General features: G+C 37.9%; 2 protein-coding genes across 10 annotated transcripts in view; both read right to left on the bottom strand.

The window, feature by feature from the left end:
* RBMS3 (RNA binding motif single stranded interacting protein 3) overlaps positions 1 to 27,566 on the bottom strand; it is a 743,532-nt gene that overhangs the window by 477,138 nt on the left and 238,828 nt on the right. For all 9 annotated transcript variants that reach the window (XM_060109330.1, XM_060109331.1, XM_060109327.1 and 6 more), the window contains one exon: positions 21,480 to 21,538. In XM_060109330.1, the coding sequence (XP_059965313.1) occupies positions 21,480 to 21,538 (59 nt within the window). The remainder of the gene's footprint in view (positions 1 to 21,479; positions 21,539 to 27,566) is intronic.
* Positions 15,747 to 17,291, bottom strand: LOC132496794 (DNA primase large subunit-like). The gene is given in 2 exon segments (XM_060109325.1): positions 15,747 to 15,931; positions 15,934 to 17,291. Coding segments are annotated over 2 exon segments (1,512 nt in total). The 5' UTR covers positions 17,261 to 17,291.

Below are 27,566 nucleotides of genomic sequence, written 5' to 3'. Positions count from 1 at the left end.
ATCTAAAACAGCTAATGCTTCTGAAACCAGAAATAGAAAAATATTAGTACCATAACATAAGAATTTTAATTGCAGGTAAATTTAAACCAAATGTTACTGGAAAAGCTCGCCATTTCCTTTTCAACTTCTGTTCTCCAAGGAATTCCAAACTCAGGAGGCACAGTGTCAGTGAAGTGACTGAATATGACCAGATATGAGATTTCTGTTTTCAGTTAGTCTTATGACACATGTGTTTTCATTCTTTCCTAAGACACAGTGGGACCCCTCAACTTTTAAGTCATAATATGAAAATCCCATTTGGTTATTACTCTTATAAACAGTGAAATGATGGAGGCATATTCCCCAAATAAAGGCAAAAGGGTGTTATTCTTTATATATGATGGTCTTATGAGGAGGGCCCATGCTTTCTTTCATTATTTGCCTACCCATTCAAACTCATTTCCCAGGTTTCCCTTTATAACCAACAGTAGACATTGGCCAAATGTTGGGCTAAATATAGGGTTGAGGTCTTTTGACATGGGGTGGTCAGTAGACCAAACATAGCAACTCACAGAGGCACCAACAGCTATCAGAGGACAGTAAAAACTGTTCTCCACATATGTTACATACTAAATATTAAAGTCACACAAGACACCCAAGCACAAAACTAGTTTCATGATCTCATCTGTTCACATACAATAGTGTATCATTAGAATCCCTCTCAAATTACAAATTTGAGAGTCAAACTTATTTTTAGAACCCAACTTTTGACTTTAATCAATTCCCTCTGTCTATTGAAAGATTTTCTCCTTTGTCATTAACCAAAGGGAAACAAATCTTTTCCTCATAAAATGTTCATAAAGCATGCAAAATAGATTCTAGCCCATAGTGGAAACTAAATATCTTGTAGTTTGAAACAACAGAACAGATACGTGGTATCTGTTAATAATTTTGCAGGGACAACAATGCTGGCATAACTAAAGTATTGCTGAAATTAGTCAGTGATATTATTAAGTGGTAAATTATCTGACAGAAGCAAAGAGAATTCGTAGAAAAGAGACTTTACCAAGAGCTAAAGTAGATAGGAAAGCTTCCATCTAGTAAGTAGAATTTTAATTTACCAATAATCTAAGTCTGGTTTAGAATTGAAGAAGATTCCAGAAAGATGTACTCTGGAGAAGGGCGATGAGTTGAGTAAAGACCCCAAGGTAGTACAAACATGATGTGTTGGGAGAGTAAAGTGACTGGCCTGCTTAGCCTGACAGGTATATGTTGAAACAGAATGAAAAATACTGTGAGTTGATTCATATTACGAGGCCCTTTAAAGCCATCCTGAGGAATTCAGACTTGATAGGAAACTAAATAACAAGTCATGGACAGGTTTTAACCAGGCAAGGGGCATGATTAAAGCACTGTTTAAAGAACACAATGAATCTGCAAAAGTACTCTGAGTCCAAATGTTCTTAACAAGACCCTGAGCTTAGTGCAGCTGGGTGATAAATGGCTACAATTTTATCCCGGTTTCTAATCACAACCAAAACACATGCATGATGATTTCTTGGTGCTACATCCATGTATTAAGAACCTAAGATGTGGTTCAGCCATTCATTATCTTATTCTTCCAGCCATTCTTGGGATAACTACTTCATGTGTCAAGCAGGTGCTAAGTACAAGTGAACAAGAAATGAACAAGATACAGTTAGGTGTTTGTTTTTTTTTCCTGAATAAGTGTAAAATACTTGCCCATGATAAGCCCACCACATAAGAGGTACAAAAAAAATCACTGATTATATCCAGTTTTCTAAGTGCTGGGGAGACTTTTGGGAAAACAAAGAGCTTTATTAACGGAGACAGAGGAAGGGTGTCTAGGTTGGCTCGGGCATGGGTGGAGGGAGAAAGAAAGCTTTGAAGACTTGGTTCTTATCAGCTGAGTCACCCAAGTCAAGGAAGAGCACAGGCAGCACAGGAGAGGGATGTGAGAGATTAAATGGTTGGGCTTTAGAACAAAGCAGCCCTGAATTTACATCCTACATCTGCTATTTCGTGGTTGTGGAGACGTGGGCAAGTTCCTTGTCTCTCACACCTATAAGATAGAGGTAATAATTATAACAATTTGAAAAACACTGCCATCATGTATATAAAGCTCTCAGTATAATTTCTGTACATAGTAAGTGCTCAATAAATACAAGACTTTATTATTAAATAAGAGGTATTATGATTGTTCCAAGCAAAGGGAATAGGCACCAAAGTGCCTTTACATATGGCGTGTTAGTAGTTGGGGATGATTAGATACATGGTAAGAGATAAGAACTGATCAGGGTCATCAGTATGGCCGCCTAAGTTGCTCATTACACCAGTAGGGCTGTTCATGGGAATTACCATGTGAGTGCTCCCCAGTCCCAGAGCTTGGCAGGACTCACATTTTACAAAAAGTGCAGTAGCCCTAATGTTAGAGAGTACAGTCCAGACCATGAAAGGCTGTGTATTCTACGATAAGTAGTTAGAAGTTTATCATTTATGACATCTCATTCAAATGACAGAGATTCAAAAATGTACACATATAACTGAATTTTAATGAAGATGCATATCTTTAAACTCTCATTATCGAATAAATGAACGTTTTCTTCTTGTGGCATTTCAATACTGTTAAGTTATGCTGACACTAGTCGACTCATTGTTTTTTTTTTCTAGATAGCACATTAAAAAAAGTATATATATATATATATATACATACATATAAAATGGAGATTTGAAAATCAATATGTCACTATACAGAGAATCCTTGTAATCACTGCTCCATGATATCTTCAAGTTCTTAGCCTTTTGAATGTATTATTTTTACAGAATTATATTCAGATTTTAGATACAATTTTATAATTTGCTTTCCCTGGCTATCCTTTAATGGATTAACTGAGAAATACTGATTAGCCCTTATTATATGCTAGGTCTTGGTTTTGCAGATATAGGAAAATGTGATCCCTCCCTCAAAGAATTCACAATTCAGAGAAGACATAAATGTCAACCAATACTTACACCTACCAAGCAAAACTATCTTCAATAATCACCATGCATCATCTTTTGACCTAGTTATTAGCAGAGCATACAGAGACTTTTCTATTTTTCTTTTTCCCACTTTACGTCATACTACAGCTAGTTTCCCATGCGGCCTCAAAGTCTTAAAAATTATCTTTTTAAATGGTTGTAAAATACTCCATTGCTTTAACCAGAGTTTAGTCATTCTCCATTTTTGCATATTTAGATTATTTCCAAATTTTCAGTAATACAATGCAAAGATTACATCTTTAGGAAAAAATGACAAGACTGAGTTGATTTTGCTGAAAGGGTTGGAAAGTTTAGTGACTCTTGAAATGTAGCCATCAAAGAATAAAACAAACAACTTTTGCTTTTAAACAGGGCTGATAAAAATAAGACATCTCTATGGCCCCTTTAAATTAATTTTATTTTCTTGGTTAACTTTTCACAGATAAATTATCAATAATTTCACCAATTATCAGTCATTTCCACTTTGTTTGGGTCCATGTTTTATGACTTAAAAGAGTCCTACAGGTCTACACGCTTTAAGTGAGCTACCGTCCACTGGATCAAGGACATGGTCAAGTCGTAATGACGCACATATTACCCGGGAGGTCATTTTTTTCCCTGCTGGCTGGGACAGCTCAGACGTCTATGTGACCTGGGCAGAGCATCAGTCCCAGTTCCTGGCTAGAGAGAGGGAAGCATTTCCTCTCTAAACTTAGAGGCCACGTTTGTATTTCCGGAGTGGATCTGAAGGTCACAGCCTCTGTGTTTCCACATGTGTGCAGTTAGCTAATGAGGGCTGGGAATTCAGAACACAACCATCTATCTACAAATTGTTCAGAGAACAAAGCCTGAATAAAACCACTGGCAGCACAGAGCTTCAGGCAATGCTTTAATTCTTGAGTTAAATCCAAATGAGAAAGCTTTTCCTTTTTCTCCCATTGTCCAAAAAATTCAAGGAACTCTGGCGATGTCCAAGCTGACTGGTTATTATGGAAGAACACAGATGCCACGCTAAGGTAGGATGTTATAGTTTCCAGTGCATGAGGACTTCCTGTTTGCCTATTATAACAATCTTCAGCTTGACAAGAAACCCCACAAAACACATTCATGCCCTGCCTCAGAATGATTTAATTTTGGTTACAAATAGGAAAGGGCTACCCTTCCTGCAAAAAATCCCAGCAGCAAAAACAGACTAAGTACAGATGATGGTGTTAGAGAAGTGAAATAATTCTCTCAACAGTTCCAGTAAGTAGGATCTAGTTATAAAGTCAGCAACCGGAAGGAGAATGTCAGGCCTGAGACATGTAACCCTCAAGGACTAGACCAGAAAGAAACAGAGTTACAATCCAAACATTATAAAAATTCAGACTCAAATTTGGGCAGGGGATTCTAAAGTGAGGTTAAAAGCACGTATCAGAAGAGTTGTCAAAACTGGGCGATGCTCAAGACGAGGCAGCTTCTGGGTAGAGGTGGAGACTTGAAGGCAACTTAAGACAATAGGAAACTATGTGGATGGGGGAAGAATCTTTGGAGAAAAACCAGCTTGAAAAAGGAAAGACTGACGTGAGCAGGCATTTGGGTATTTTGCTGCAAGAGTTGGTTCATGGATACATTCAAAATATTAATAGTCTTTTTGATTAAACTTGATCGTACCTTTAGAATCCAAATAGAAAATAGTTGTTTATCCCTGGGTTCATCCATCAAAGAGATAATGACACCAAAACACTCTCTACAACTAAGTGCAAGCTATTTAAAGAAAAGAAGGAAGGCTGGGTAAGTAATTGGGATGGAGTGGCCTCTTCAGAGGTCTTAACCTTATCCCCGCGAGCAAACATGGGAGGCCAGCCAAACAGAACTTAAACAAGATGAAAGAGAATGTTTGCTGTGAAACTCTACCACACGGGCCCTTTAAGGAAGCACATGCCTCATTCTGAATCCTGAGAGTAAAAGAAATTATCAACAGCACTGTGCCTGCCTACCACCATCCATAATTCTGTGATATTTCCCCACTTAAAATTGATTAAACTGCTACTCGCATTGAACTCAACACAGATGAAAGGCTAGACGTTGGTCAATATCACTTAAGTGCAAAATTGAAGTGAACAGAAAATGGTTCCCAAAATATATTTAAAAAAAGAAAATAGCTCTAAATGAAACAAAATGATCAAAATATTTTCAAAAGGTACTATGCTTTCAAGGCACAACCTGCAGGTTCTTTTACATCTATATTAGGTGACATAACAGAGCTATAATCCCCATCAATACTGTTGTAATGGGATGCAAGGGGGCGGGTGAGAACCACGGCGTGTTTCTTTCAAACTGTTCACCTCACGCAAACTTAAAACACTGTGCTTGCGTCTGCTTGTCATTACTACCATCCAGGATCTGTCCTGCTAGTCTTACTTATGGGGATTATTTTGAGGGAGGAATTGCAAATAATGGGGAGCAAAGATTTGACAGACTATGACCGGATGCTGGCAATAGTGGTCGACAAGTTGTCCACCATCTCCAGGTTCATTTCCTCTGCAGTAAAACGGACATAATAATAATTCTGAGTTATTTGATATCCACTCAACAAGCTATTAAAAATTGAAGCCATGCGTGCCTTCTGGGGCCAAGCAGGTACACAAGTGAGTGAAGTGGGCTGCTTTTATGAAAACAGCAGAGTGGTTTAGGCACCACTAAAAAGTATTCACATCTAAATACTTTTAAGCAGTATTGGAGCTAAACAACAATCCTTCACTAGACAGATTTGCCCTGTTGATGACTTACAGGAATGTTCTAAGAGATTTGTAGACTCCAGGATGCTGAACAACTATTTGACCAAGGCTGAGTTGCACAGCGTATTAGTACAAATACATCTCCTGCCCCATAGCCACTGTTTACCGTACTTCTGAGGATCCCACAGGGCATCATCAACTCATTCGCCAGCTCACTCTGTAAAGCAGGGTTTCCTTCTTGGACAAACAAATCAAAGATGCCATTCCTGACCCTTGTCACTGGGATTCACTTTTCACTTCCTCTTTTTTTTTCTGTCTTAGTCCTTTAGTCTGTTTTATTTGGTTTACTCATTGATTGGTTGGTGGGAAATAGGTTGAAGACTTTACTTCCTACCCTTAACGGAATTCAGATGGGATACACAAGATAAAAATGTTGGTGAATGCTGATAGGTCTGATAGCCCTTGACACTACAAGAGACCGTGGGTTCATAGAGAAACCATCTGTCTTCCTCACCACACAGACCAACTACCCTTCAGTTTGCCATCATGGCTGACGTTTTCACCCATGCATGGACAATATGGGCTTTTGATTTTCCACAGAAGGTCACTTATAAATTGGAACTGTCTTATCTGGAAAGTTATACTTCATATAATTTTAAAAAATAATTTCCCTAACAAGAAGCAGAGCCAAAGGACTGGCTCCAGACTAGTAACTTTAAAAAGACATAGAGAGAGGAAAGATAGGCTGACTTGGACAACATAATAGGATGTGTTATTTGTATTAACAGTTTATGTTAATAGGACATAATAGGTGGAAATACAATGATGCAAGTAGAAATGTTAAATTTTTACACAGATTTCACCCTAACTGTAACATATACACATTGTATCAATGCTTGATCAAGCTTTTTGATCATTGTATAAGCAATGTTAATACCTTATAACTTGTCATATTATCTTCTCACAATAGAAGAAAATCGCAAAGCACCTGATCACTATCTAAGGCATAACAACTTCCCCTGGACTTGTTTGGTTTATGTAACACAGCAGATGCTTAGTTACAAAAATGGTGAGGATTTCGCTTCAAGCTTCTTTTAAGAAAATTATGTTCTACTAAACTACAACAAACTTTGATGTAAATCTTTATAGAATGATTTTTAAAACTCTCTTAGGATACAAGTGTCTCATAAATATTTTTCCCTGTCTTACACACACACACACACACACACACACACTCTAACATACATATATCATAATATGTATAATAAATATATAAATAAATATATTAATACATATAAAAGTTATATGTGTACATACATATTTCACTTGGAGTTATTCTCATTTGTTTAAAACAATGGTTAAAATTGAGTAACACTGAAGGAAATTCCGCTTTTCATATAGGAATCTTTGGTTTGTTAAGTTTTCCTTTAGTTGGCAGAAAGTATTTGCAAACCATATGTCTGATAAAGTTGGTTAATATCCCAATTATATAAGGGACTCATACAACTCAATAGCAAACAAACCAAAACAACCCTAATAACAAATGGGTGAAGGACCAAAGGATATGAATAATATTTTCCCAAAGAAGATACACAAATGGCCAAAGATAATGAAAAGATGCTCAACAACACTAATCATCAGGAAAATGCAAACCAAAACCACAATGAGGTATCACCTCATACCTGTTAGGACAACTATTATCAAAAAGATATGAAATGTTGGCAAGGATGTAGAAAAAAGGGATCCCTAGTGCACTGCTGGTGGGAATGCAAATTGGTGCAGCCACTGTGGGAAAACAGTATGAAGGTTTCTCAAAAACCTAAAAATATAACTACCATATGATTCAGCAGTACCTCTTTTGGGTATTCATCTGAAGGAAAAAAAAATCAGTACCTCAAAGAGTTACCTGCAACCCCTTGTTCACTGCAGTATTATTCACAATAGCCAAGACATGTAAACAACCTAAGTGTCTGTCAACAAATGAATAAGGAAAATGTGGTGTATATATATGTACATATATATACAATGGAATAATATTCAGCCTTAAAAAAGGAGATCCTGCCATTTGCAACAACATACATGAATATGGAGAACATTATGCTAAAGGAAATGTCAGACACAGAAAGACAAATACTGCATGATATCACTTATATGTGGAACTTAAAAAATCAAATATACAAGAGCAGAGAGTAGAAAGGTGGGGGGAAATGGGGAGATGCTGGTCTAAGGGTACAAAATTGCTGCTACGTAGGTTGACCATGTCTAGCGATCTAATAGGCAGCATGGTGAGTATAGTTTATACTGCAGAACTGAATCCAGGAAATGTGCTAAAAGAGTGGATTTCAGGCACCCTCATCACACACACACACAAACACACACACACACACACACACACAAATGGTAACTCTGTGAGGTAACATGTTAATTAGCTTGACTACAGTAATCATTTCGCTGCCTACATGTGTATCAAATCACCATGCTGTCCACCTTAAACACATGCAATTTTTATTTAAAAAGCAAAATTTTAAGTTTTCCCCTACTCAAATTATTCTGTTTCATCACCTGCTTCTCTATGAAAAATATAGTATTAGCCATAATTTATTTATATTGTATATATGAAATCAGAGATTTTCTGATTTTTAACCCCTTGTTACTCAAAAATATCTCATGAGAACCTTTGAGAAACTCTTTAATCACAGTTTTTTTAACAGTATTTTTTAATGAGCTTCTAAATTCTACCTCACATAATTCTCTTTTTTAAGAAAAAAATTTCTTTTCTTTCACTCTTCAATAAAAAGCTACAATTTTCACTTTAATTATCTATTATAATAAAAGTACTCCAAAGACATAAACTCCAATGCCTTGTAGTCCATGTCTCATGGAATTTTGCCACTTGGTTTCATTTAGTACAATCTCAAACATGGTTATTTTTCACATCACCTTTAAGCCCAAAGCCTAGTGTGTTTTTGAGCATTTGCTTCCCTAAAATCTTTTGTTTCAGCTCCTGCTTTTCCCAGAGTGGACAAGCCCCAAGGATGTGAAAAGCTGTTATATCTGCAGCTTAAGCGTTTTATTATCTCTTCTTGAGAGAAACTATATCTTTAAAAGCGGCACAGAGAAGGTGTCCCAAAGATGCTCCATGAATACAGGTTTCTTCCAACTGAGGGCTGATGTCAGCTTAATGACCAATAGGTCTATTCAGATGCCTAGTAATTAAAATAAACTGACCTTTTAAGAGAAGTAGTACAAATTAAATGTGAACCTTGCTATTTTCTCTTATTTCACAACACAATGGGGAAACCAAGCTGGTTTTTAAAATGATCATATGAAATAGAGACCTTATATCACTAATATTTTATGGATAAATAGACATGTGAGCCCACTTACAGCCACTTACAATTATAACAAATGATACATTCATCCTTCAAATTCAATTTTGGTTTTTATAGTTTGGGTTTTTTTTTTTTTCAGTCATGTGCATGAGTTTTTCTCTTTCATACTCCAGAGTTCTCATTTCTTAACTAAAGGAAAGGAAAAATAGCTATTTTAAGAGCAGCATGAATAACCAATAAGTCAATAAGAACAAGCATCAAATCATATGACTTTTCACCATCCCTTAAACAAAATATGCTTTTACTATGGTTTCAAAGCTAAGGAAGCAAGAATCTTTAGGCTTTTTTCCCTTTTCCCTTTGAACTTGTAAAACAATGTTATGGAGTGAACATCACGACAAAGGGTGAACAAAGGAGCACTTTTTTTTTCTTTCAGAACCTACCCAACTCAGAATGAATGAATTCCACCACCTGCCACTGTGATGGAATGCACTTTTCTTCAAAGACATCAAGTTTATAGGCCTTGAAAAATCCTGAGGGCTATCGTATAGCCAACACAAAAACGTATGAAAAAATGTCCTTTAAATACTTTTTGCTATTAACAAAGCCAGTCTCATGAATAAACAACAAGGTCCTACTGTATAGCATAGGAAACTAAATTCAATATCCTAGGATAAACCATAATGGAAAAGAATATAAAAAAGAATGTATATATGTTTATAACTGAGTCATTTTGCTGTACAGCAGAAATTAATACAATATTGTAAATCAACTATACTTCAATAAAATAAGTAAATAAATTAAATTAAATTAAAAACAAAGCCAGTCTCAATAAACACATGTCAATTCATGAAATACACATTCCTTGAACACTTCAAAAGTACTCATAACTGCATTAAATTGTGTAAGATATAATGGTGCTCTAGACAAGATGGTTCCTACAAGAAGAAATCCAAGTGAAAGACCACAGAAAAATTTACCTGACAGATGTGCCAGACACATTACAAACAGGGTTCCGTGTAATTTTGAAAATACTTTTTTCATTGTAGGTATAAATAACCTCATTTGACAGTTAAGGAAACAGATGTTTAGAGACATTATGTAACTTGTCCAAGAAAACTAAGATTATTACTTAGAAATTGTCTCAGTGTAGACTTCATCTGAAAACTCCTTGAAGGACTAAGAGGGTTATTTGGGGTGGGGGGGAATCTATATGTTTTTGAAGTCCTATATTTGAAAGGACTTTACATGGTATTGCAAGTTTACATGAATTTTAGTAAACTGGACACACACAGATATAATATTTATCCATTCTATGTCATTACAGTTCATATATTATTTAAAAGAAATATTGCTATATATATTGGATTTCCCACATATTTATGAAAGCATTGATGAATGAAGATAGCTAACTTCAAACAAGTCAAAGGGATAATGACACACTAATAAATATTCTATAACACTAATAAAGTTATAAGTGCTTACCTTTAAAGAATAACTGGGAAATGTATGTATGCTCTGTCTCTGGTATCCTCGGTGATTTTACAGGCCTTTGGAACATATACCCAGCCATGTTTGATCTTTCTCCTGATGTGACATCAAAAGACTCCCAGAGAGAAAGATAAAGCCCGTGGAATCTAAGATCCCTCTGAACCGTCCTGTTTCCTCAACACTTTGGCAGTAGAAAATAAGGTCCATGAGAAGCCTGAGGAGTTTATAATCTAGATGAAGACACACACTAATCACAAAAGCCCAAGAGATAAGGGGGTGTAAGATCTTTGCTCCCAGATGACACTCAGAGGAGGTGGTGTTGTAAAGTGTGTAAATAGGATGAGGAGAGTCTACTGAGGACTTCTTGGGAAGGTGAATTCTGGAAGAAATCATTAACAGACTAGCAGAGGTAAGAAGAGTGAGCATTTTTTATATATTTTAACAAACTCTAAACATAGGGAGTTGAAGGACAGGAGCAGGAGAACAAACAGGATATCTGGACAAAAGGATTTCTGTGAAGTTAGAAGACATGCGTTAGCAAAAGTCACATTCAGATTATGGCTGAGAGCAATATAACTCTACCATTTTATTTTTTAATTTTTATTTTATATTGGAGTATAGTTGATTAACAATGCTGTGTTAGTTTCAGGTGTACAGCAAAGTGACTCAGTTATACATATACATGTATCTATTCTTTTTCAAATTCTTTTTCTTTAGATTTTTTGGGATGTGGACCATTTTTAAAGTCTTTATTGAATTTGTTACAACATTTCTTCTGTTCTATGTTTTGGTTTTTTTGGCCATGAGGCATGTGGGATCTTAGTTACCCGACCAGGGATTAAACCCACACCCCCTGCATTGGAAGGCAAAGTCTTAACCACTGGACTGCCAGGGAAGTCCCCTATTTTTCAAATTCTTTTCACATTTAGGCTACCATTTTATTTTTAAATGATTTTAAACTCCACACAAATTATTTATTTTTTTCCAATAAAATAATCTCTTCACATGCAAAAGAGCTAGGGAGATAGGTTATAGTATTAAATGATGTCAAATATACATTTATGCTTTAAAACAGCAATGTTGGGACTTCCCTGGTGGTCCAGTGGTTAAGACTTCACCTTCCAATGCAGGGGGTGCAGGTTCAATCCCTGGTCGGGGAGCTAAGAGCCAACATGCATCGCAGCCAAAAAACTAAAACATAAAACAAAAGCAATATTGTAACAAATTCAATAAAGACTTTAAAAATGGTCCACATCAAAAAAAAAAAACTTAAAAAAAAAGTACTGTTACCTATTAAATTTAGTGTTGGTGGAGAGTTTTACTTTCACCTAATGTGTATATTCACAGTGATTACAAGCAAATACTGAGTAAATATAGAGCTATAAGACACTCTTGAAGAAAAATGTGCAGTTGTATGACTCCCAAAACATGAGTAGATATTTTGTTTTACATTTATCTCAAAGTCTTCTCAAAGTTAACTCAGCACCATCGCATCATCATCATCATCTTCATAAAAGAACCCTCTAAAATACTGAATATACTGAACTGAGAAAAACAGTTTCGAAAGGATTATCCTTGACAGGAGAAGTGTCTTTAGCTGCAGTTGTATGGCTGAGTTGGAGACAACACATGGCGACCATTTACCTTCAAAGTAAGTGTTCTTTCCTAACTCTGGCTATAAGACTATAAACACTGGAGTTTTCTCAAAAGAGGCCCAGGATGAAAATTTCATGTAAAAGGTACCTACAGGACAATTCTGACTGAAGTTACCAAAGTTCCTACACAAACTAACTGTTTCTGAAATGAAAACAAAACTCAGTATCAGTACCAAAGGAAGCGAATATATGTTTATATATTGATCACCTGTGCCTAGGTGCAAAATTAATACTGTACCAGATTAGAGAAAAATTCACAAAAGTTCAGGGAAAAATCACACACTTCATACCGCAAAGGGAAATGGGAAATTTAGTTGTCTAAACAGAACTGTTTTCATCTTTTTTTTTTTTGGTAACCTAATTCCAGTATTTGAAAATTAAATAAATGTGTTTTTCAAGTCTCGTTGCATCTTGGGCTCCTTGCTCTAGAGGCTGTGAGCCCAGCTGGAGGAGGAGCCTATTCCTCTCAAAATGTAATTCCTCAGACTCATAAATTTCACAGAATATTTATTTTAGTTTTCACTGTTTTGGGGAAATAACAGGTATTGAAAAGAGGCTTTTCATGGTGTTTAGTTTCTTCCTTTACTTGCTTAGTTTCCTTGTGGACTAGGCCCGGGTAGGTATGCTATTTTCTGGAAACCAAATGGTTCTACTTACACACACGTTCTGCCCGGGTGCATGTCAGTGTCACTTACTAGGATCGGTCTGTAGGTAGGGGCTACTGCATACCCTGCAAAGACTACAGAAAAATATGACAAACTAGAGTATCCATCCCTCCCTCCAGGTTCATGGGATTTAATACAGAAATCCACACTTTCCTCACTTGCTATTTAAATACGCCCGGTTAGTGACTAAAGGAGAAAATTAAAAAATAAATTAAATGGATTAATTCCAAATTTGTCTAAGTGTACTGCCTCCTACTTAGTTATCCAGAAATACTTTTAAAAAGCATATAACAGGGCCATGAATCTAGAACTGCTAAATGGATTCATTCACACCCCTCCGTGAAACAATCTAGGTGGGTTCTATCCCTCTCTATAGAAATGAATCTAGTATGCAGAATTATTTCTCTTAGAGAAGAATAACAATTTATGGTTTCATTTAATAAAGAATTAATGATACCCTTCATGGATGATCTCAGAACTTTTGGATCCTTGTCTTCAACTTTGGTTTTAGGGGTCCAATGAAATGGTAAGGGCAACATAATCTTCCATAAATATAATTCAAGCAGCCTGTGACAACAAAGGCAAGAAGGGAGTATTTCAAGATCTTAGAAGTCGGTATGCTTGGCACACTCTAATGGCTCTTATATCCTTTGGCTGTTAAGCATGGAAACTTTCTATGGAATATCCATTACTCATTCCCTCTGCTCTAAACTCATAGCCTGTCAGAAAAAAAATGGCTGGCGGGGGTGGGAGGTGGTACAGAGGAAGCCAAACTTAAAAAGCAGGAAAAGGCAGAGACAAGTCAATTCAACGAAGATTTACACCTTGTTTTCAATGGCTTCTTTCATTTCATTTCCCCTGACTTTTTAAAATTAGCAAATACACTGGACCCAGGAGGAAAACACATGGGGAAAAACAAAACAACAAAAACAAAGCAGTGCAAATCTCTGTGACTTGTACAATAGCTCTTACTGGGTCCTGGTGTTTGAGTGGCTGAATGAACTGCGATCTGTTTTTCATTACCCTCCATCTGGAGCTGCGGCCTGCTTTGTTCAGCAATTTCTGGTCATTTGGGCCTGCTGGTGACTGTTTTGTTTTATGTTGCCGTATTATACAGAATGAAAGCTGCCGCAGCCACCACCCAAGAAAGAACAATCCTGAAAACGAGAGGTTATGTTGAAAGAGCTCCCCACGACCCCTTCCGGAATAGAGAGTGAGTGTGTTTATGAGGGCCTGCCTACCATACAGACTTAGAGGCCTGGGGGTGGGGTGGGGTGCAGGAGGGAACAAAAGCCTTTCCTTCAGATGCTAAGACCCAGGAAGTGTCCAGGGTTGGGTTAATTCTGATGCCGTTTCTTTTCACCTCTAAGGAGACTAGTGCATGTACTTTCTCATACCTCACTTGCAACAGCTCATAAAAAACTGAACTCATATCATGTCTCTAAAAACAAAATCAATAAATTCCGTCTCCATAATATTTGGTTTCAGTTGCATAGCCTTAGTCCAGAGGCCACACTGCAAATGATTCAAAAGCAAGGGTCTCCAAGAAGACCGAATCCAATTTTCATTCTTTAATGACAGGCTCAATGCCCTTAGTGATTTTGTTTAAAAAAGCCATCTCAGGCACCATTTCCATTTCCATTTCCCTCCTTAAGAAAGCAATGGTCAAGAAGAACTCTCTTCTACCTTTTCGTTAAAGAAGCAAAGGGTAACATTCTCTCTTAATTCATTGCTATTTTCAGCTAACATTAATTTACAAAAACAAAGAAACATAGGCAGGTGCTACTAAGGTTTAACAGAAAGAACAACCAAAATATAAATATAATTGAAACCACTTTAGTTTTTCCAAGAGCTGTTTTTGCCTTTTTTTTTTCCTAGAAAAGACAATATCACAAGTTTGGGGAAATGTGAAGTTAATAATAATCTATCACCTTAACACAAAGATTTTCCTTGCTTAGTATTGCCATTTTATACAGTCAGCACAAGGTATTGTTGAGCATTACCTATGTATTAACTCATTTAATTATCAAGTCAGGCCCTATTATTATTATCATTTTATAGATGGGGAAACTGAGGCACCCAGCAAAGTTAAGGGATTGACCACAGGTCACACATCTATGAAGTGGAAAGGCAGTGTTTGCACCAAGCATCCTGGCCACCCACAGACATAACCATGAGCACTACTGACTGTCAAATATTTCCATAGCTCCATGTTTATGGTACACATGATTTTATATTCTTCCATACTCACTGAACTTCCTCTAATAAACAATTGCATGGTTTGTCGTAGTTTAGTCCTCTCGACTGTCATGGTAATGGCTGTATAACAGTGGTACCCATATAGAGAATAAAGTGGTGCTAAGCGTGAGCATATAAAACACTTTAAAAATATGTCTGAATAAAATCTCTCAGTAGAATTAGTAGCATCATAGTACATTCCCGATTGCTCTTTTCATATTGACTTTTTTTTTCTTTTACATTTTGATATTTATTAACAAAAATGGTCCAGAAAAGTCCTGGGTCAACATTACAGTGATAAGCGTTAAAATAAAAGCTGTTCTCAGTTGTACTGTTTCTAGGGGACAGAAAGCTGTTTTATCTCCTAAAATGGGACTTAAATCACACCATTCAAGCGTTAGATTTCAAAAGAAATTCTTCCTCTTCTCTTTTGTCAAAGCAAAATATACCTGAGGTCTTTGTTTTTACCTGCAAGGCTGCCTTCCCGAGAAGCTCATGCATGTGTGGATGGATGAAGCGGGGTCGGATGGAGGGAGATGGCAGGCAAAAAAGAAAAAGATAAAATCATAAAGTAGGAAATAAAAGCCAGTGAGGAAGACGGGCTACCAACTGCCCAGGGATTGCTCACTGAAGTAACTCCTCTAGTCCCTCCAGATCCATTTCCAGAGAGGAGATGAGTGAGGCCAGAGCAGATGACACATCCTTGCTTCTCTGGACACTCGGTTTGGGTTGGGGCGTTTCTGGTTGGATGGATTCCTTCTTGATGTCTTTACCTCCACTGAGGATCTGCTGGCTCTCAAAAAAGAACTGTTTGGATGACTCAAAGAAAAGACACAATCATCTACATTATGTGTCATCTTGAAGAACTTCTGACAGGCTACCTGGTAATGTGTCCCTTTTACTAAATCCAAAATCTGGTTGATCCCTGAGGGAGGGATCTTGTACGCTTGCATCTTCTGCCTCAGCAGTTCAGGATCGCTGTGCCAGAAAGGGCACCCATGATAATCCCCTTGGCTTGGTGGATTGGTTAGGATAATCTTCAGGCAACTGTAAAGTGTGTAGTCTGTCCTCTTGCCTTCCTTTCCAAAGCTATGACGGATATTGTAAGAGTAGCCTTTATCAAATTTATCTGGATCCATCTTTCCTCTGATAAATGACTGCTTCCAGAATTGCCATGCCTGTTCCAAGGTTAGGCCAATGTCCTTCAGGAAGAGGCCGTACTGCATGAGGCCCCCATGACGAAGATGGTGATTTTCCCACAGGGCTTTATGTAGCTGATCTATGCAAGGTGGGAAGGATTTGGTAGAAAGCGAATCGATCTGATCTAAAGAAACCTCCCCAACATTTGCCTGTGTACTGTAGTCTCGACCAGTGTACAAATGACTGAGGTGGCTGAGCAGAGGCTGGAGTCTCTCACCTGACTGCACAGCAGGCAAGGACCTGGCTGTTAAAGCCAAAACCTTGGACAGTTTGGTTCTAAATTCATTCAGGATGATCGCCACAATGTCCTTGAGTTGTACATAAGCAAAGCCATTTTCCAAATAGACTTTCCTTCCTCGGAACAAATCCAGAGCATCAGCAAAAGGGCTCTTATAAACTGACTCCAACTGAACCCCACCTAAACTGTGTGATGAAGCCACAATATCCTGTTCTCAGAGAGTCTTCTCTTCATCACGTATAGCCTCAAACTGCAAATGGCTCTCCTTTAAGAAACTCTGAATTGTGTCCTTGGGTAAAATACTGAATTGAAATAGAAGGAGATTCATTTCTTGTTGAATGAACCAGTGCCTAAGCTCTTCAGGCTGGCAGTAAGCAAGGTGTAAAATAAAGTGAGAAACGTGATCTCTTCTTCGGGGTTCATATTCATCTTCCAAGTTTTCTCCGTAGGAAAACTTAAGCTTCCGAAGCTCAGCCTCCAGCTTACTCTGGTACTGCTCGGTTCCTTTCACATAGCTCACACCAAGATTCTTAACTGCTTTTAGCAATTTAACTCTATCGATAGCCAAGTTTTCAAATTCTATCAAAGATATGTTTCCAGAAGGCGGCTGCAAGTAAAACAGAAGGCTATGTGGGTAGCAAGCATTCCTCTGGTCATCTGCCAACCTCAGTTTCCTCCGATTTCCTCCAAGAAACTGCATCTTGTTACCTCCAGCCACACCAGGCGTGAAAACAGACAAACCCCGGCAAGCGTTTTCCCCGGGGCCGGGGGGCGGGGGGAGAGTTCGTACAGGACCCCATATTGACTTTTAAAAGGCTCTACCGGGCTTCCCTGGTGGCGCAGTGGTTGAGAGTCCGCCTGCCGATGCAGGGGACATGGGTTCGTGCCCCGGTCCAGGAAGATCCCACGTGCCACGGAGCGGCTGGGCCCATGAGCCATGGCCGCTGAGCCTGCGCGTCCGGAGCCTGTGCTCCGCAACGGAAGAGGCCACAACAGTGAGAGGCCCGGGAAAAAAAAAAAAAAAAAAGGCTCTACCAAATTAGCATAGTCCTAATGAAGAAGGGGTGAGTTAGTTTCACAGTAACCAGCCTTGGAAGGCCCACATGTTACGTTTGCATCCTGAGTGGATATAAACTATCACTGCAAGTTGCTTCCATTTGCATGTTTCCAATCATTAACTGATTTATTCTGGGGACACTGGGCCTTTGTAGCCCTCCCAAGTGTGTTTTTCCCCCTACCATCCCTTCTCCCACTGGACGTGTAAGTGGGGAGTCCCCCTTGCTCCTAACTCCATATGGCTTCCCTCCTACCTAAAATCTCCAATGTAAATCTCACCTCACAACATTTTATAACCAATGCACCTTCATCTTCACCATGGTCTATAGTATCCTGGTATCATTCCTCCTATTTCCCCACAAATACCTTCTGCATCAGTCCATTTTTCCAGTACTACTCCTGCTCCAATTCTTGGCTATTTAAATCAATGCTTCAATGCTGCTCTGGTGCCTGGTCCCATCAGCTCCTTGAATTCACAGTGACCCTCTTTCCAGCCTCAGCAACACGCTCACACACTCATCAATGACTATAAACAACTTTCCATAAATGGAATTGCTCTCTCTTCCCAATTGTATGGCGTTTCTACCTGTAACTATTTCAGGGGCCGTTTTTCTGAAGAAAATAATAATAATACTCTAAATAGGACTTAAAGTATCATTAAAGTAGTATTTTCCCCCAGACATGGAAGTGGCGTAGTATCTCTCTGACCACAGGGGCTTACTTTTAGGGTACCCGCCCCCCGTGCTTGGTGAAAGGTGTGATTCAGTCACCACTGCCATCCACAGACTCCAAACGCTGAGGCCAGAAAATTCCACTGGAGGCTTTTATTAGTGTGAAATGACTGTGTGATCACCTGCCTCTTTGACATAAGCCTCAAGGCAAAAAGTCTAACAGCCCTCTGCCTCACATAAAATCATCCTTAACTGCCTTTCCTTCAAGGATGCCCCGAGGGGGTTCTGTGGTCCCTCCCTCTGTTTATTTCTCCTTATCTTTCTTCCCTCCTTCCCTCCCTCCACTTTCTCCTTCCAAATTTATCAGTGCTTATTACATTTGAGACCAGTAGTCTCCAAACTACTTTTTACACCCATAGTATTATAAATAAAAATATCTTAGAGCAGCAAACTCAATATTTATATATTTATGTGTTTAAAACATGAGCATTTATAAAACTATACCAACAGGTACCTTATAAAACACACAGAAACTTGACATCAAAACAGAGATATGTTCTAATATTTTCTTCCAGTATTTCCAATAGACAGTCAAGCATTCCCCTGCAACTCCCTTCTCTGAAGATACATTTTCTAGATTACACAGGTCCTGTCTTCACTGAGTCTAAAGGTTTCTTTGGAGAGAGAGAGGAAATTAAATAAGCAGTTACAAGAAGATGTGGACAGGAGTGTTAGGGGTTGAGGTAAGTATACCCACCACATCTGTCCAGATCAGCACCCCACTGTAAGAGATAATTGCTTATGGAAACTCTGACAATCCGCTTCAGCTACATTCCCTTCCTCTTCAAACCTTATGATTATAGTCTAAGATACAGCTTTTCCAGGTTAGCAATGGACCCTTTTGGTTTCACCAGTGTTGTACAGTGACAAGAGATACTTGCATTCCCGAGCAAACCTTTGCCTAATGGAGGGTCCCTCCATATGGACCACTCCAAGGATCAGGCAAGTCATGGGATCCACTGAGGTTCAAAGGGCTTGCTTGTCTGTGAAGCATCTGCCTTCATGACTGGGGCTCAATCAATATTACTGACTGCCTGAGTTGGGTGCCTCAATTGTCTCTGGTTGCTCCTGTAGATATTTTTACCCCAAACTTTGGGAATCGGTCAGGCATGTCTGGAAGTGACAATTAATAGTCTAAGGCTTCTCACACACCACATGCTTCCCACGGGCTGAGAGTGAAGAATATCTCACAGTCATGGCCCAATGTTGTTCATATATGTCCTCCAAGGTGCAGTTTTCAGCTGCCTACCCTAATGGACCCCACTCCACCACCTCCCCTACAAGTTACCCTTAGTGTTATTATCTGCTCCCTTGGTTATGGTCATCATTGTAGCTCTGAGCTTTCTTGTAGCTCCGCCTTGCCCTTGCCCACAGGGATGCTACACCAGGGCCTCTAGCTCAGGATGTCCGATACATAACTCACCACCTCTCCCGAAAACCCACTACTACTACTTCTGGACTTTCTACTTCAGTCAGTGACACAGCCCTCTTCCCCAACAATGAGAGCTCAACATGTGGGTTTCATTGCTAGCATCCTTTCACCTTTATAGAAAATATCTAATTCTACCTTTGAAAACTCACGTGACCCCCTTTCCATTTTTCTAACAGTGCCTGAGGGACTTTCCTCATTTTCCTTGTGATCTATGGATTTCAACTGTGCATTGCTTTTTTTCTGCCTCCAGTTTCTTCCCCCTTGTAACTCAGTTTCACCCACTTTGGCAAAATAACTTTTCTAAAACACAGGTAGAATCATATCGTTTCTGCTCAAAAAAACATATGAGGGTTGTGTACAGAATTAAGTTCAAAATGTCCAGGATAACTTTATAAATGCCTCCAAACTCTTGGCCCCTTCCTTTTTTCTACCGATATCCTTACCTGGGCATTTTTTCTATTCTAGTTATATGGGTCTGCTCGATTACATTCTGAAATTCTTTCTCCTGAACACCAACCTTTCCCAAGGCCATCCATTCTGCCTTGCCTTTATAAACTTCATTCCCAAAAGGGAATCTCCATATTCTCCTCCCAGAGTATTTTGTGGATCCCTGTATTATAGACATCACTGTTACACTCTCACATATATTAGGCTGATATACTGATCCTAACACATATATTAAGATTAGTTTCTTGGTTTTCTTGGTGGTTTCCTTTTCAACTAGAAATTGAAATATTAGATGATAGAAATGATGTCTTATTAATTTTTATCTTGTAGTAGCTAAATACCTGGGGCATTTGTGAGTTTACAGGACACAAGGAATGTTGTTTTTTTCTTTAATTGCTGATTTGAATCTGACCATTACCCAATTAAGCCAGGATATACTCTCAGTGTATGTGTTCCAAAAACGTGCACACATTATATTTGTACATGAAATATGGGCAGTGTTTAGAATGATCTTGGCTCTACCATATTTCTTGATGTTGGTATTATAAAAATGACTGGATTAGAGAAACAACAAATAACACATGTTACAAAAAGGATTTCAATTTTCCAGTATGAACTCAGTCATGCAAGAGAGCCCATATAGATTTCACAAATAAATGAATGCAGCCCTTAAAAGAGTACTGGATTCCCAGACATGAAAAAATCATGAGCCACAGATATAGTCAAATAACTTCAGAAACATTTCCAGGAAAAAAAAAGAAGCCTTGATAAGATACAAATTCTGAGATCCTGTGAGATGCTTACAGCTGAAACTGAGACACAATGGGCCCATCAGTAAATTCATTCCTAATCAACCAATGTAGCTAAAGCTTTAAACAACAGATAAATGAGAACGTGTTTTGCATGGGAAAGTTTTCCCCAGAGTTCCTCATTTTTATATAGGAAATCAATTTGCATCACTGATGATATCATTCAAATCAGACAACCCAAAGTTGTTAGGAGGTAATTTAGTTTTATGCTGAAGCAATTTGATACTTGTTCTGATTTGTGATTTTCATTTTGTTTGTTAATGAAAAAAAATTAATGAGCAATGTTACTAGAAATACAACTCATCAAAGCCTCGGCGTGCTTAAAAAGGTTGCCATATACTGTACATTGGGATCGTTGTGCAGCTGGTGCCTGGGCCTCGCCTAGGAGGAGCCATCAGTGGAACACACAGGCGCAAGCTCAGGTATCAAGACCCTGACACATACCTTTGCACTGATTTGTGTTTTTGTCAAGGATTGCCTTTGTGGATACGATTTTTCCATACCTGAAAGAGAGAGAGAGAGAGGAAAAAAAGAAAAAAATCCACGTTATTGTAGCCCAATGAAGACACTTAAAACACCATAATAAACATCGGTGCACACACAATTGAGCAGGAATAAACCAAGAAAACAAGCTCTGAATCCCCATTTCACAGCTGGATGACCTCTTTTCACCAGCTCCTCTTTATAACTAGAGAATGGGCTTCCTCCCCTACATAATCACCGGGTTGAGCCTTTGAAAATAAACCCGTCAGGCTGTCATAGGTGGCTAAGAGGGGATTGTGTGTGATTGTGATCAAAGTAAATCACACTCTGTGGATTCATGGAAAAATGCACAGGCCTTGGAGCCAGGCTGATCAGGGCCTGCGTCTAGCTCGGGCACTTACCTAGTGCTGTAACCCTGAGCAGTCAGCACGACTTATCCAAGCCCATTTTCTCATTTGTAAAAATGAGAATTGGAGCAATCACTTTTCATGACTTGGGAGAGGGTTAAGTTGAAATGTTGCGAGCAGGTTGTAGGATAAATAGGACTTTTTTTTTTTGCTACTAAAAAGGTATTAGTTATACTGTAAGTTAATTGAGGATAAGGACTGAGTTTTGTATTCTCCATGCCTAACACCATGGAGAAGCTAAATAAAGGTTTGCTGTAAAGAATCAATGATATAGGTTATCCATGGTGCTTCCTCTACAATAAAATTTCTACCATAATTTATCTATATATTTACATCATAAATGTTTTAATTATTTTATCATCTCTTGCAGAAGACCTAGTCTAGGTTTTTTTTTTCCAAAGATGGGTAATATGGGGAATGAAATAATTTTGTTGAACCTATTTATGAGGTATAAATGATAGGACTGAAGAAGATAAGTCCTAAGACCCTGTCCTTTTTTAGGATTCATGAAAGATGCTTCTAGATCAACATAAGAACATGGAGAAGTTATAATGCAAATTTAAATACCAAGGTTATTAACAACTCATCTTATGTTCAAGATTTCAGCTATGGTCACAAAATATTTGGCAAGTTTTCCTTTAATTCTATGTTCCTAAGGAAGTATAAGAACATAGGATAAATATTAAACATTCTGTGTATTAATGAACTAGGTTCCCTACCACCAATGTTTCTTTTCCATTTGTAATCACCTTGTACTATACCATTAATTCTTTGGAGCATTAAATTCTTGTAGTGGTCATTTATTAAAATTCTAGTGTTGAAAATAGCATAGTGCTAGAAATGCCTTTGCCTCTTTTTTTTTCCCCAGTGGAACAGCTATCATTATACTAATATCACCTACAGCCTTGGAAATCATTCCAGTAGGAGCTGAGCTGTTGGTAGGCCACAATAGAAACAGGAATAATTGTATGAGATCAGTGGAAGGAGTCTGAGATGATTCCCACCTATAAGCTCCACCCTTCTTAAGTCAGCCGAACTGGGCTGGAGCTGTCCAAAGCTGAACTGGGCAGATTTCAGGAGCATAAACCTGACGCTTCAGCTACTTGCATCTTTAGTACCCCTGCCCTTCCTGCACCATTACGATGATAACCCTACAGTAAATGAAATCGAAGAGAGCTAGGGTTGAAAGTGTCTCTTACTATTTTGCAGATGAAGAAAGTATGTTCTAAAAGATCACTAACTTGATCAAAATCACATAATTTGTGAAACTTCCAGTAGGGACTAGAATATGGGATTTTTGAGTTTGGTGCAGTGCTTAACTAATATAGCATGCAGCCTCTAAAGTAGAAAAGCTACATATATCAAATCGTCTTGCTCAATCAACCTTCACATCCTTGGGGATCCACGTATTTGATCTCCAGGGCAACGCAATGTAGTCATTAAAAGAATATACTGTGGCAATAAACTTCCATGGCTCGAATCTCAGTTCAGCCAGGGTATATTTGATTAACTAAGTCTTATGTGCTCTTTGTGTCATTTCACCATCTATAATGATATCAATCTATTTTTATATTGATTTAGATGATATTTATTTAAAATTGTGTACATCTACTTGTAAACCTATAAAATGATGATAACAGTCTCTACCTCATAAGGTTGTGGGGTTCGCCTAGAGTGCTGATAACACTGGCTGGCATAGAGAAAGTGCTCATTTAATATTAGCTTTTCTTACAATCACTTTTTTGCTGTTATCTGCTACATAAAACTGTCTCCAGTCCTTGGCATTCTCTGAGGTAGATAAGAAGTGGAAGGGGGTTAAGGTTCTGTCCCAAATCTCAGCTTAAAACACTACTACTTAGACTGTCAAAATCTTCCACTAAGAAACTTGGAAGGTAACGTTATTTGCTAAAAGAATAATTTGCATTTATATTGTTATTTTTAATGTTTGGGATTTTATTAACTATATTCTCACTGTACTTAATCATACAATTACCCATAGGTTCAAATCTTTTCATGGTTTATTTAGTATGACAAACTGTTTGTTGCCTCATTCTTTTTTAACTTGTAGATTTTTATTGAGCAGAGATGCAAATAATTTCTGTCCAGTGGAAAAGATAACCCTAAAGTTACAGCTTATTGCCATGTTCAACATTAATTAGTTTTGTATCTAAACCGACATTCTTATCCTAATGTTCCTTTATAAGTTGCCTACAGATATCTAGCTTTTCAAATGCTCTTTGAACTGGTTTTAACACCTTGTATATACAAGCCCACTCTCCCCAAAATTCTTCCTCCTTCCACCTTCCCCAACCCCCAGGACATACATACAGCCTCTCTTTAGAGCTCTATTTCATCCCAAGAGTTTCTCTTTTAGGAAAATAACCAGTACAATAATATATTTGAACAGTGTGTTCAGTAGACAATGTTTAAAGGTACCTATAAACGTATCCATTAACTACAGTGATGTTTGCTAGGTTTGGACTATTCAGACAAGTAAACATTTGCAAAATTATATGGAACTTAGAGAAGAAAACAAAAAGGGAGAAAAAAGGGAACATTTGCTGAAACATTTTTCCCCACACAAAGCACCCATCAATACAATATGGAAGAAGTAAAAACCAGAGGAAGAAAAAGAATTTAGAACATTTATAACCATCTCACATTAGGCACATAAACCCTTAAGACAAAACTCCTTCTTCTTTTGTTTCTAAAGCCACTCCTGAAATTTTTCCATAAGTACCTTCTAAATTAAAATTTAGCTCTGTCTCTTAAAGAGGAAATTGAAAATTACTGTATGTCATAGTGAATTCTGTCTCACAATGGGACTCTTAACCTATGGTGTCCATGTTGTCCTACTGTATCACTGTTACAAGGATTTCTTCTTCATAAAATGCAGTATATGGAAAAGATGACTATCAGTCTTTTACAGCCACAAAAGTGAAATGTTTTCTTGTAGAAAACATTTGTGACTATTTTAGCAAGCAACATTTTTCCTAAAAAAATAATTTTATTATTCAGAAAGTATTACAATACTACTATACATGGAAAAATCACACACACACACACACACACACACACACACACACACACATGCCAAAAAGCAAAGTATGCTGTTTCTTGACTTCCCTATATCTAATTACTCTCTAGGAGAGACTTTCCAATGGTCCAGAATCACAAAACCATAGAACACAACTTGTTAATTCAGCCTCTACTCTGGCTGGAGTTACAGGAATTTCAGTCCTGGGCTCAGCTACAAGATTCTGCATTAACAATTATTTCACAAAGCTAGAATATGCTTTAAACAACAAGAGAAGGTATTTAATGGGCCATTGGTTCTAGTTCATGTCTGAACTCTCACGATGACAAACAGGGACTTTCTGCATGACTGGTGCTGTATCCTCCCTGCCCTGCAAAGTCAGCCACTGATGTAGGTAAATCAAGTTTAGACTTTTTTTTTGAAAAGACCTAAAACCACCATAAAGACAAAAACCACCCATATAATGTACCTGTGAAGAATTGTATTAAATTTCTCATGTCTTGTCAAAGTAGAGTAAAAACTACTGACTAAAGATATTTTTTTTATATTCTAAAGAAAAAAAAATATTTCTCAGGTAAAATTATTCCTAAACTTACATTATATTATTTATTTATTCTTCCCCTTTTTGGAGTTTAGATCAAGACCTTAAGTGTTTAGAAAGCTTTTTTTCTTTTTTTTTATGCCACCCACAAGTGGAAAGCAAAATCTGATATTAGAGGAAAATATGTGACCCAATTACTGAACAATGCCTGGAAGTAGACACCTCAGCAGGGTCCCCAATTCTCTCTTCTATGTTTTCACTTCCTGAAACTAGAAGAGATAAAATATCACCCACAGTCAACTTCCTGGGGGGGTTTCAACTTCTTGGGGGAAACAAATAAATGAACACATTTTTTTTAACCATAATTCTTTCCATCTGGGCTCAGTGCCTTCTCTAGCCAGTATGAGAAGCACCTAAGACAGCACTGCTTGGGCACTTTTCTATATAAAAATAAACAATTCCATGTCATATCTACAAAGTCACCAACTATCCTGAGTGCCCATAAATTCTCCAAACATAGCCCGGTTCCAAATAACATTGTCTTTATAGTCTAAGAGGACTTTGTGATCACAAACAGAAGCCAATGCACAATAACCACCCACTTACTACATTTTGAGTTTTCACAACTGAGTTTTATAATTCATGTGTTGTCTATCAACTCTAAAAAATACGCTTACCTGAGCTTGTCAATAAAATATTTACATTTAATTTTTTAAAGAAATAGTCAATTCTTTCTGACATTTATTCTTATTCTTAAATAGCATCTGAGTCATTTGCGGATACCCTTGATTATTCCACATACAAGCCTCATTTAAACTAATGGAATCTTTTATTTTCCAAAAGTGAGGAGAAAATAGAGCAATTATGGGTCTACTCTTCATCAATTATGAAGACATCAATTCGGTGGGATTTTTCTATAAAGAATTTCTTTTTAAAGCCTTTTACTGGATCACCCACTGTGTATATTAATTCAAGTAATATAGGCAGAGACTGAAAATAGTTTCCACAGTCAATCAACTCCCAGCTAACTCATTTTTCACAAGCCTTCTATACTGATACCAAGACAAGAACAAAGGTATTACATTTATTTACTGGATGGAATATTATCCTTTTAGCCAATGTGATTGTTTGCCTACTTCTAGAAGCCTCATTCATTCTTTGGCACTTGGGGATGCTAATGGGGTACATCTATGGCTTTTGAGATCCAGTAGGAATGTGGTGGGACTATCTCTTTGAGGGACCACATCATCCAGGTTCCATCTACAAGAGAACAAGTCTACAGCCCATTAACATTCTGAGTCATTAAAAAATTCATTCTACAAACAAGTGGTCAAAGCCAGGAGTAACTATTGTGGGCAGAACTATGTCCCCTCAAATTTCATATGTTGAGGCTTAACACCAACACCTCAAAATGTAACCATATTTGGGCAGGTAGCCTTTAAAGAAGTAAGGTATACTTTATAGTAGCACAGGGAACTCTGCTCAATATTATATAACAATCTAAGTAGGAAAAGAATTTGATCAAGAATGGATATATGAAAAAAAAATAAAGAGGTAAGGTAAAACCAAGTCCTATGCATGGGCCCTAATCCAATACGACTGACATCCTTATAAATTAGGACAAAGGCAGAGAGGAAAGACCACAAGGCACAGAGGGAAGAGATGACCATTTACAAGCCAGGAGAGAGGCCTCAGAAGAAATCACACTTCTGACACCTTCGTCTCATATTTCTAGTTTCCAGAACTGTGAGAAAATAAATTTCTGTTGCTTAAGGGGTACTTGGTTATGGCAGCCCTAGCAAACTAACACAATAACCTCTTATCCAAGGTCTGGTGAGCTTTGATAAAGGGAATGAAGATGAGACCTCCTTAAATTCTTGACACAGTGATTTGGCAGTGGGTCCCACCAAGCCCTCACCTAACACCTCCAAGTTCTCTGTCACCCACATGTGTGTGTGACAACAGAGGCCAATAAGTATCACCCAGAACAGACAACTAATACTCTAGAACCTGGTTCTTGGCCTTGTAGTTTGGGCATTCTTTTTATCCCCCCAGAGATAATC

This window comes from Mesoplodon densirostris, chromosome 10 (genome assembly GCF_025265405.1).
Source record: "Mesoplodon densirostris isolate mMesDen1 chromosome 10, mMesDen1 primary haplotype, whole genome shotgun sequence".
Classification (NCBI taxonomy): Eukaryota; Metazoa; Chordata; class Mammalia; order Artiodactyla; family Ziphiidae; genus Mesoplodon; species Mesoplodon densirostris.
This window is presented reverse-complemented; position numbering and strand designations above follow the sequence as displayed.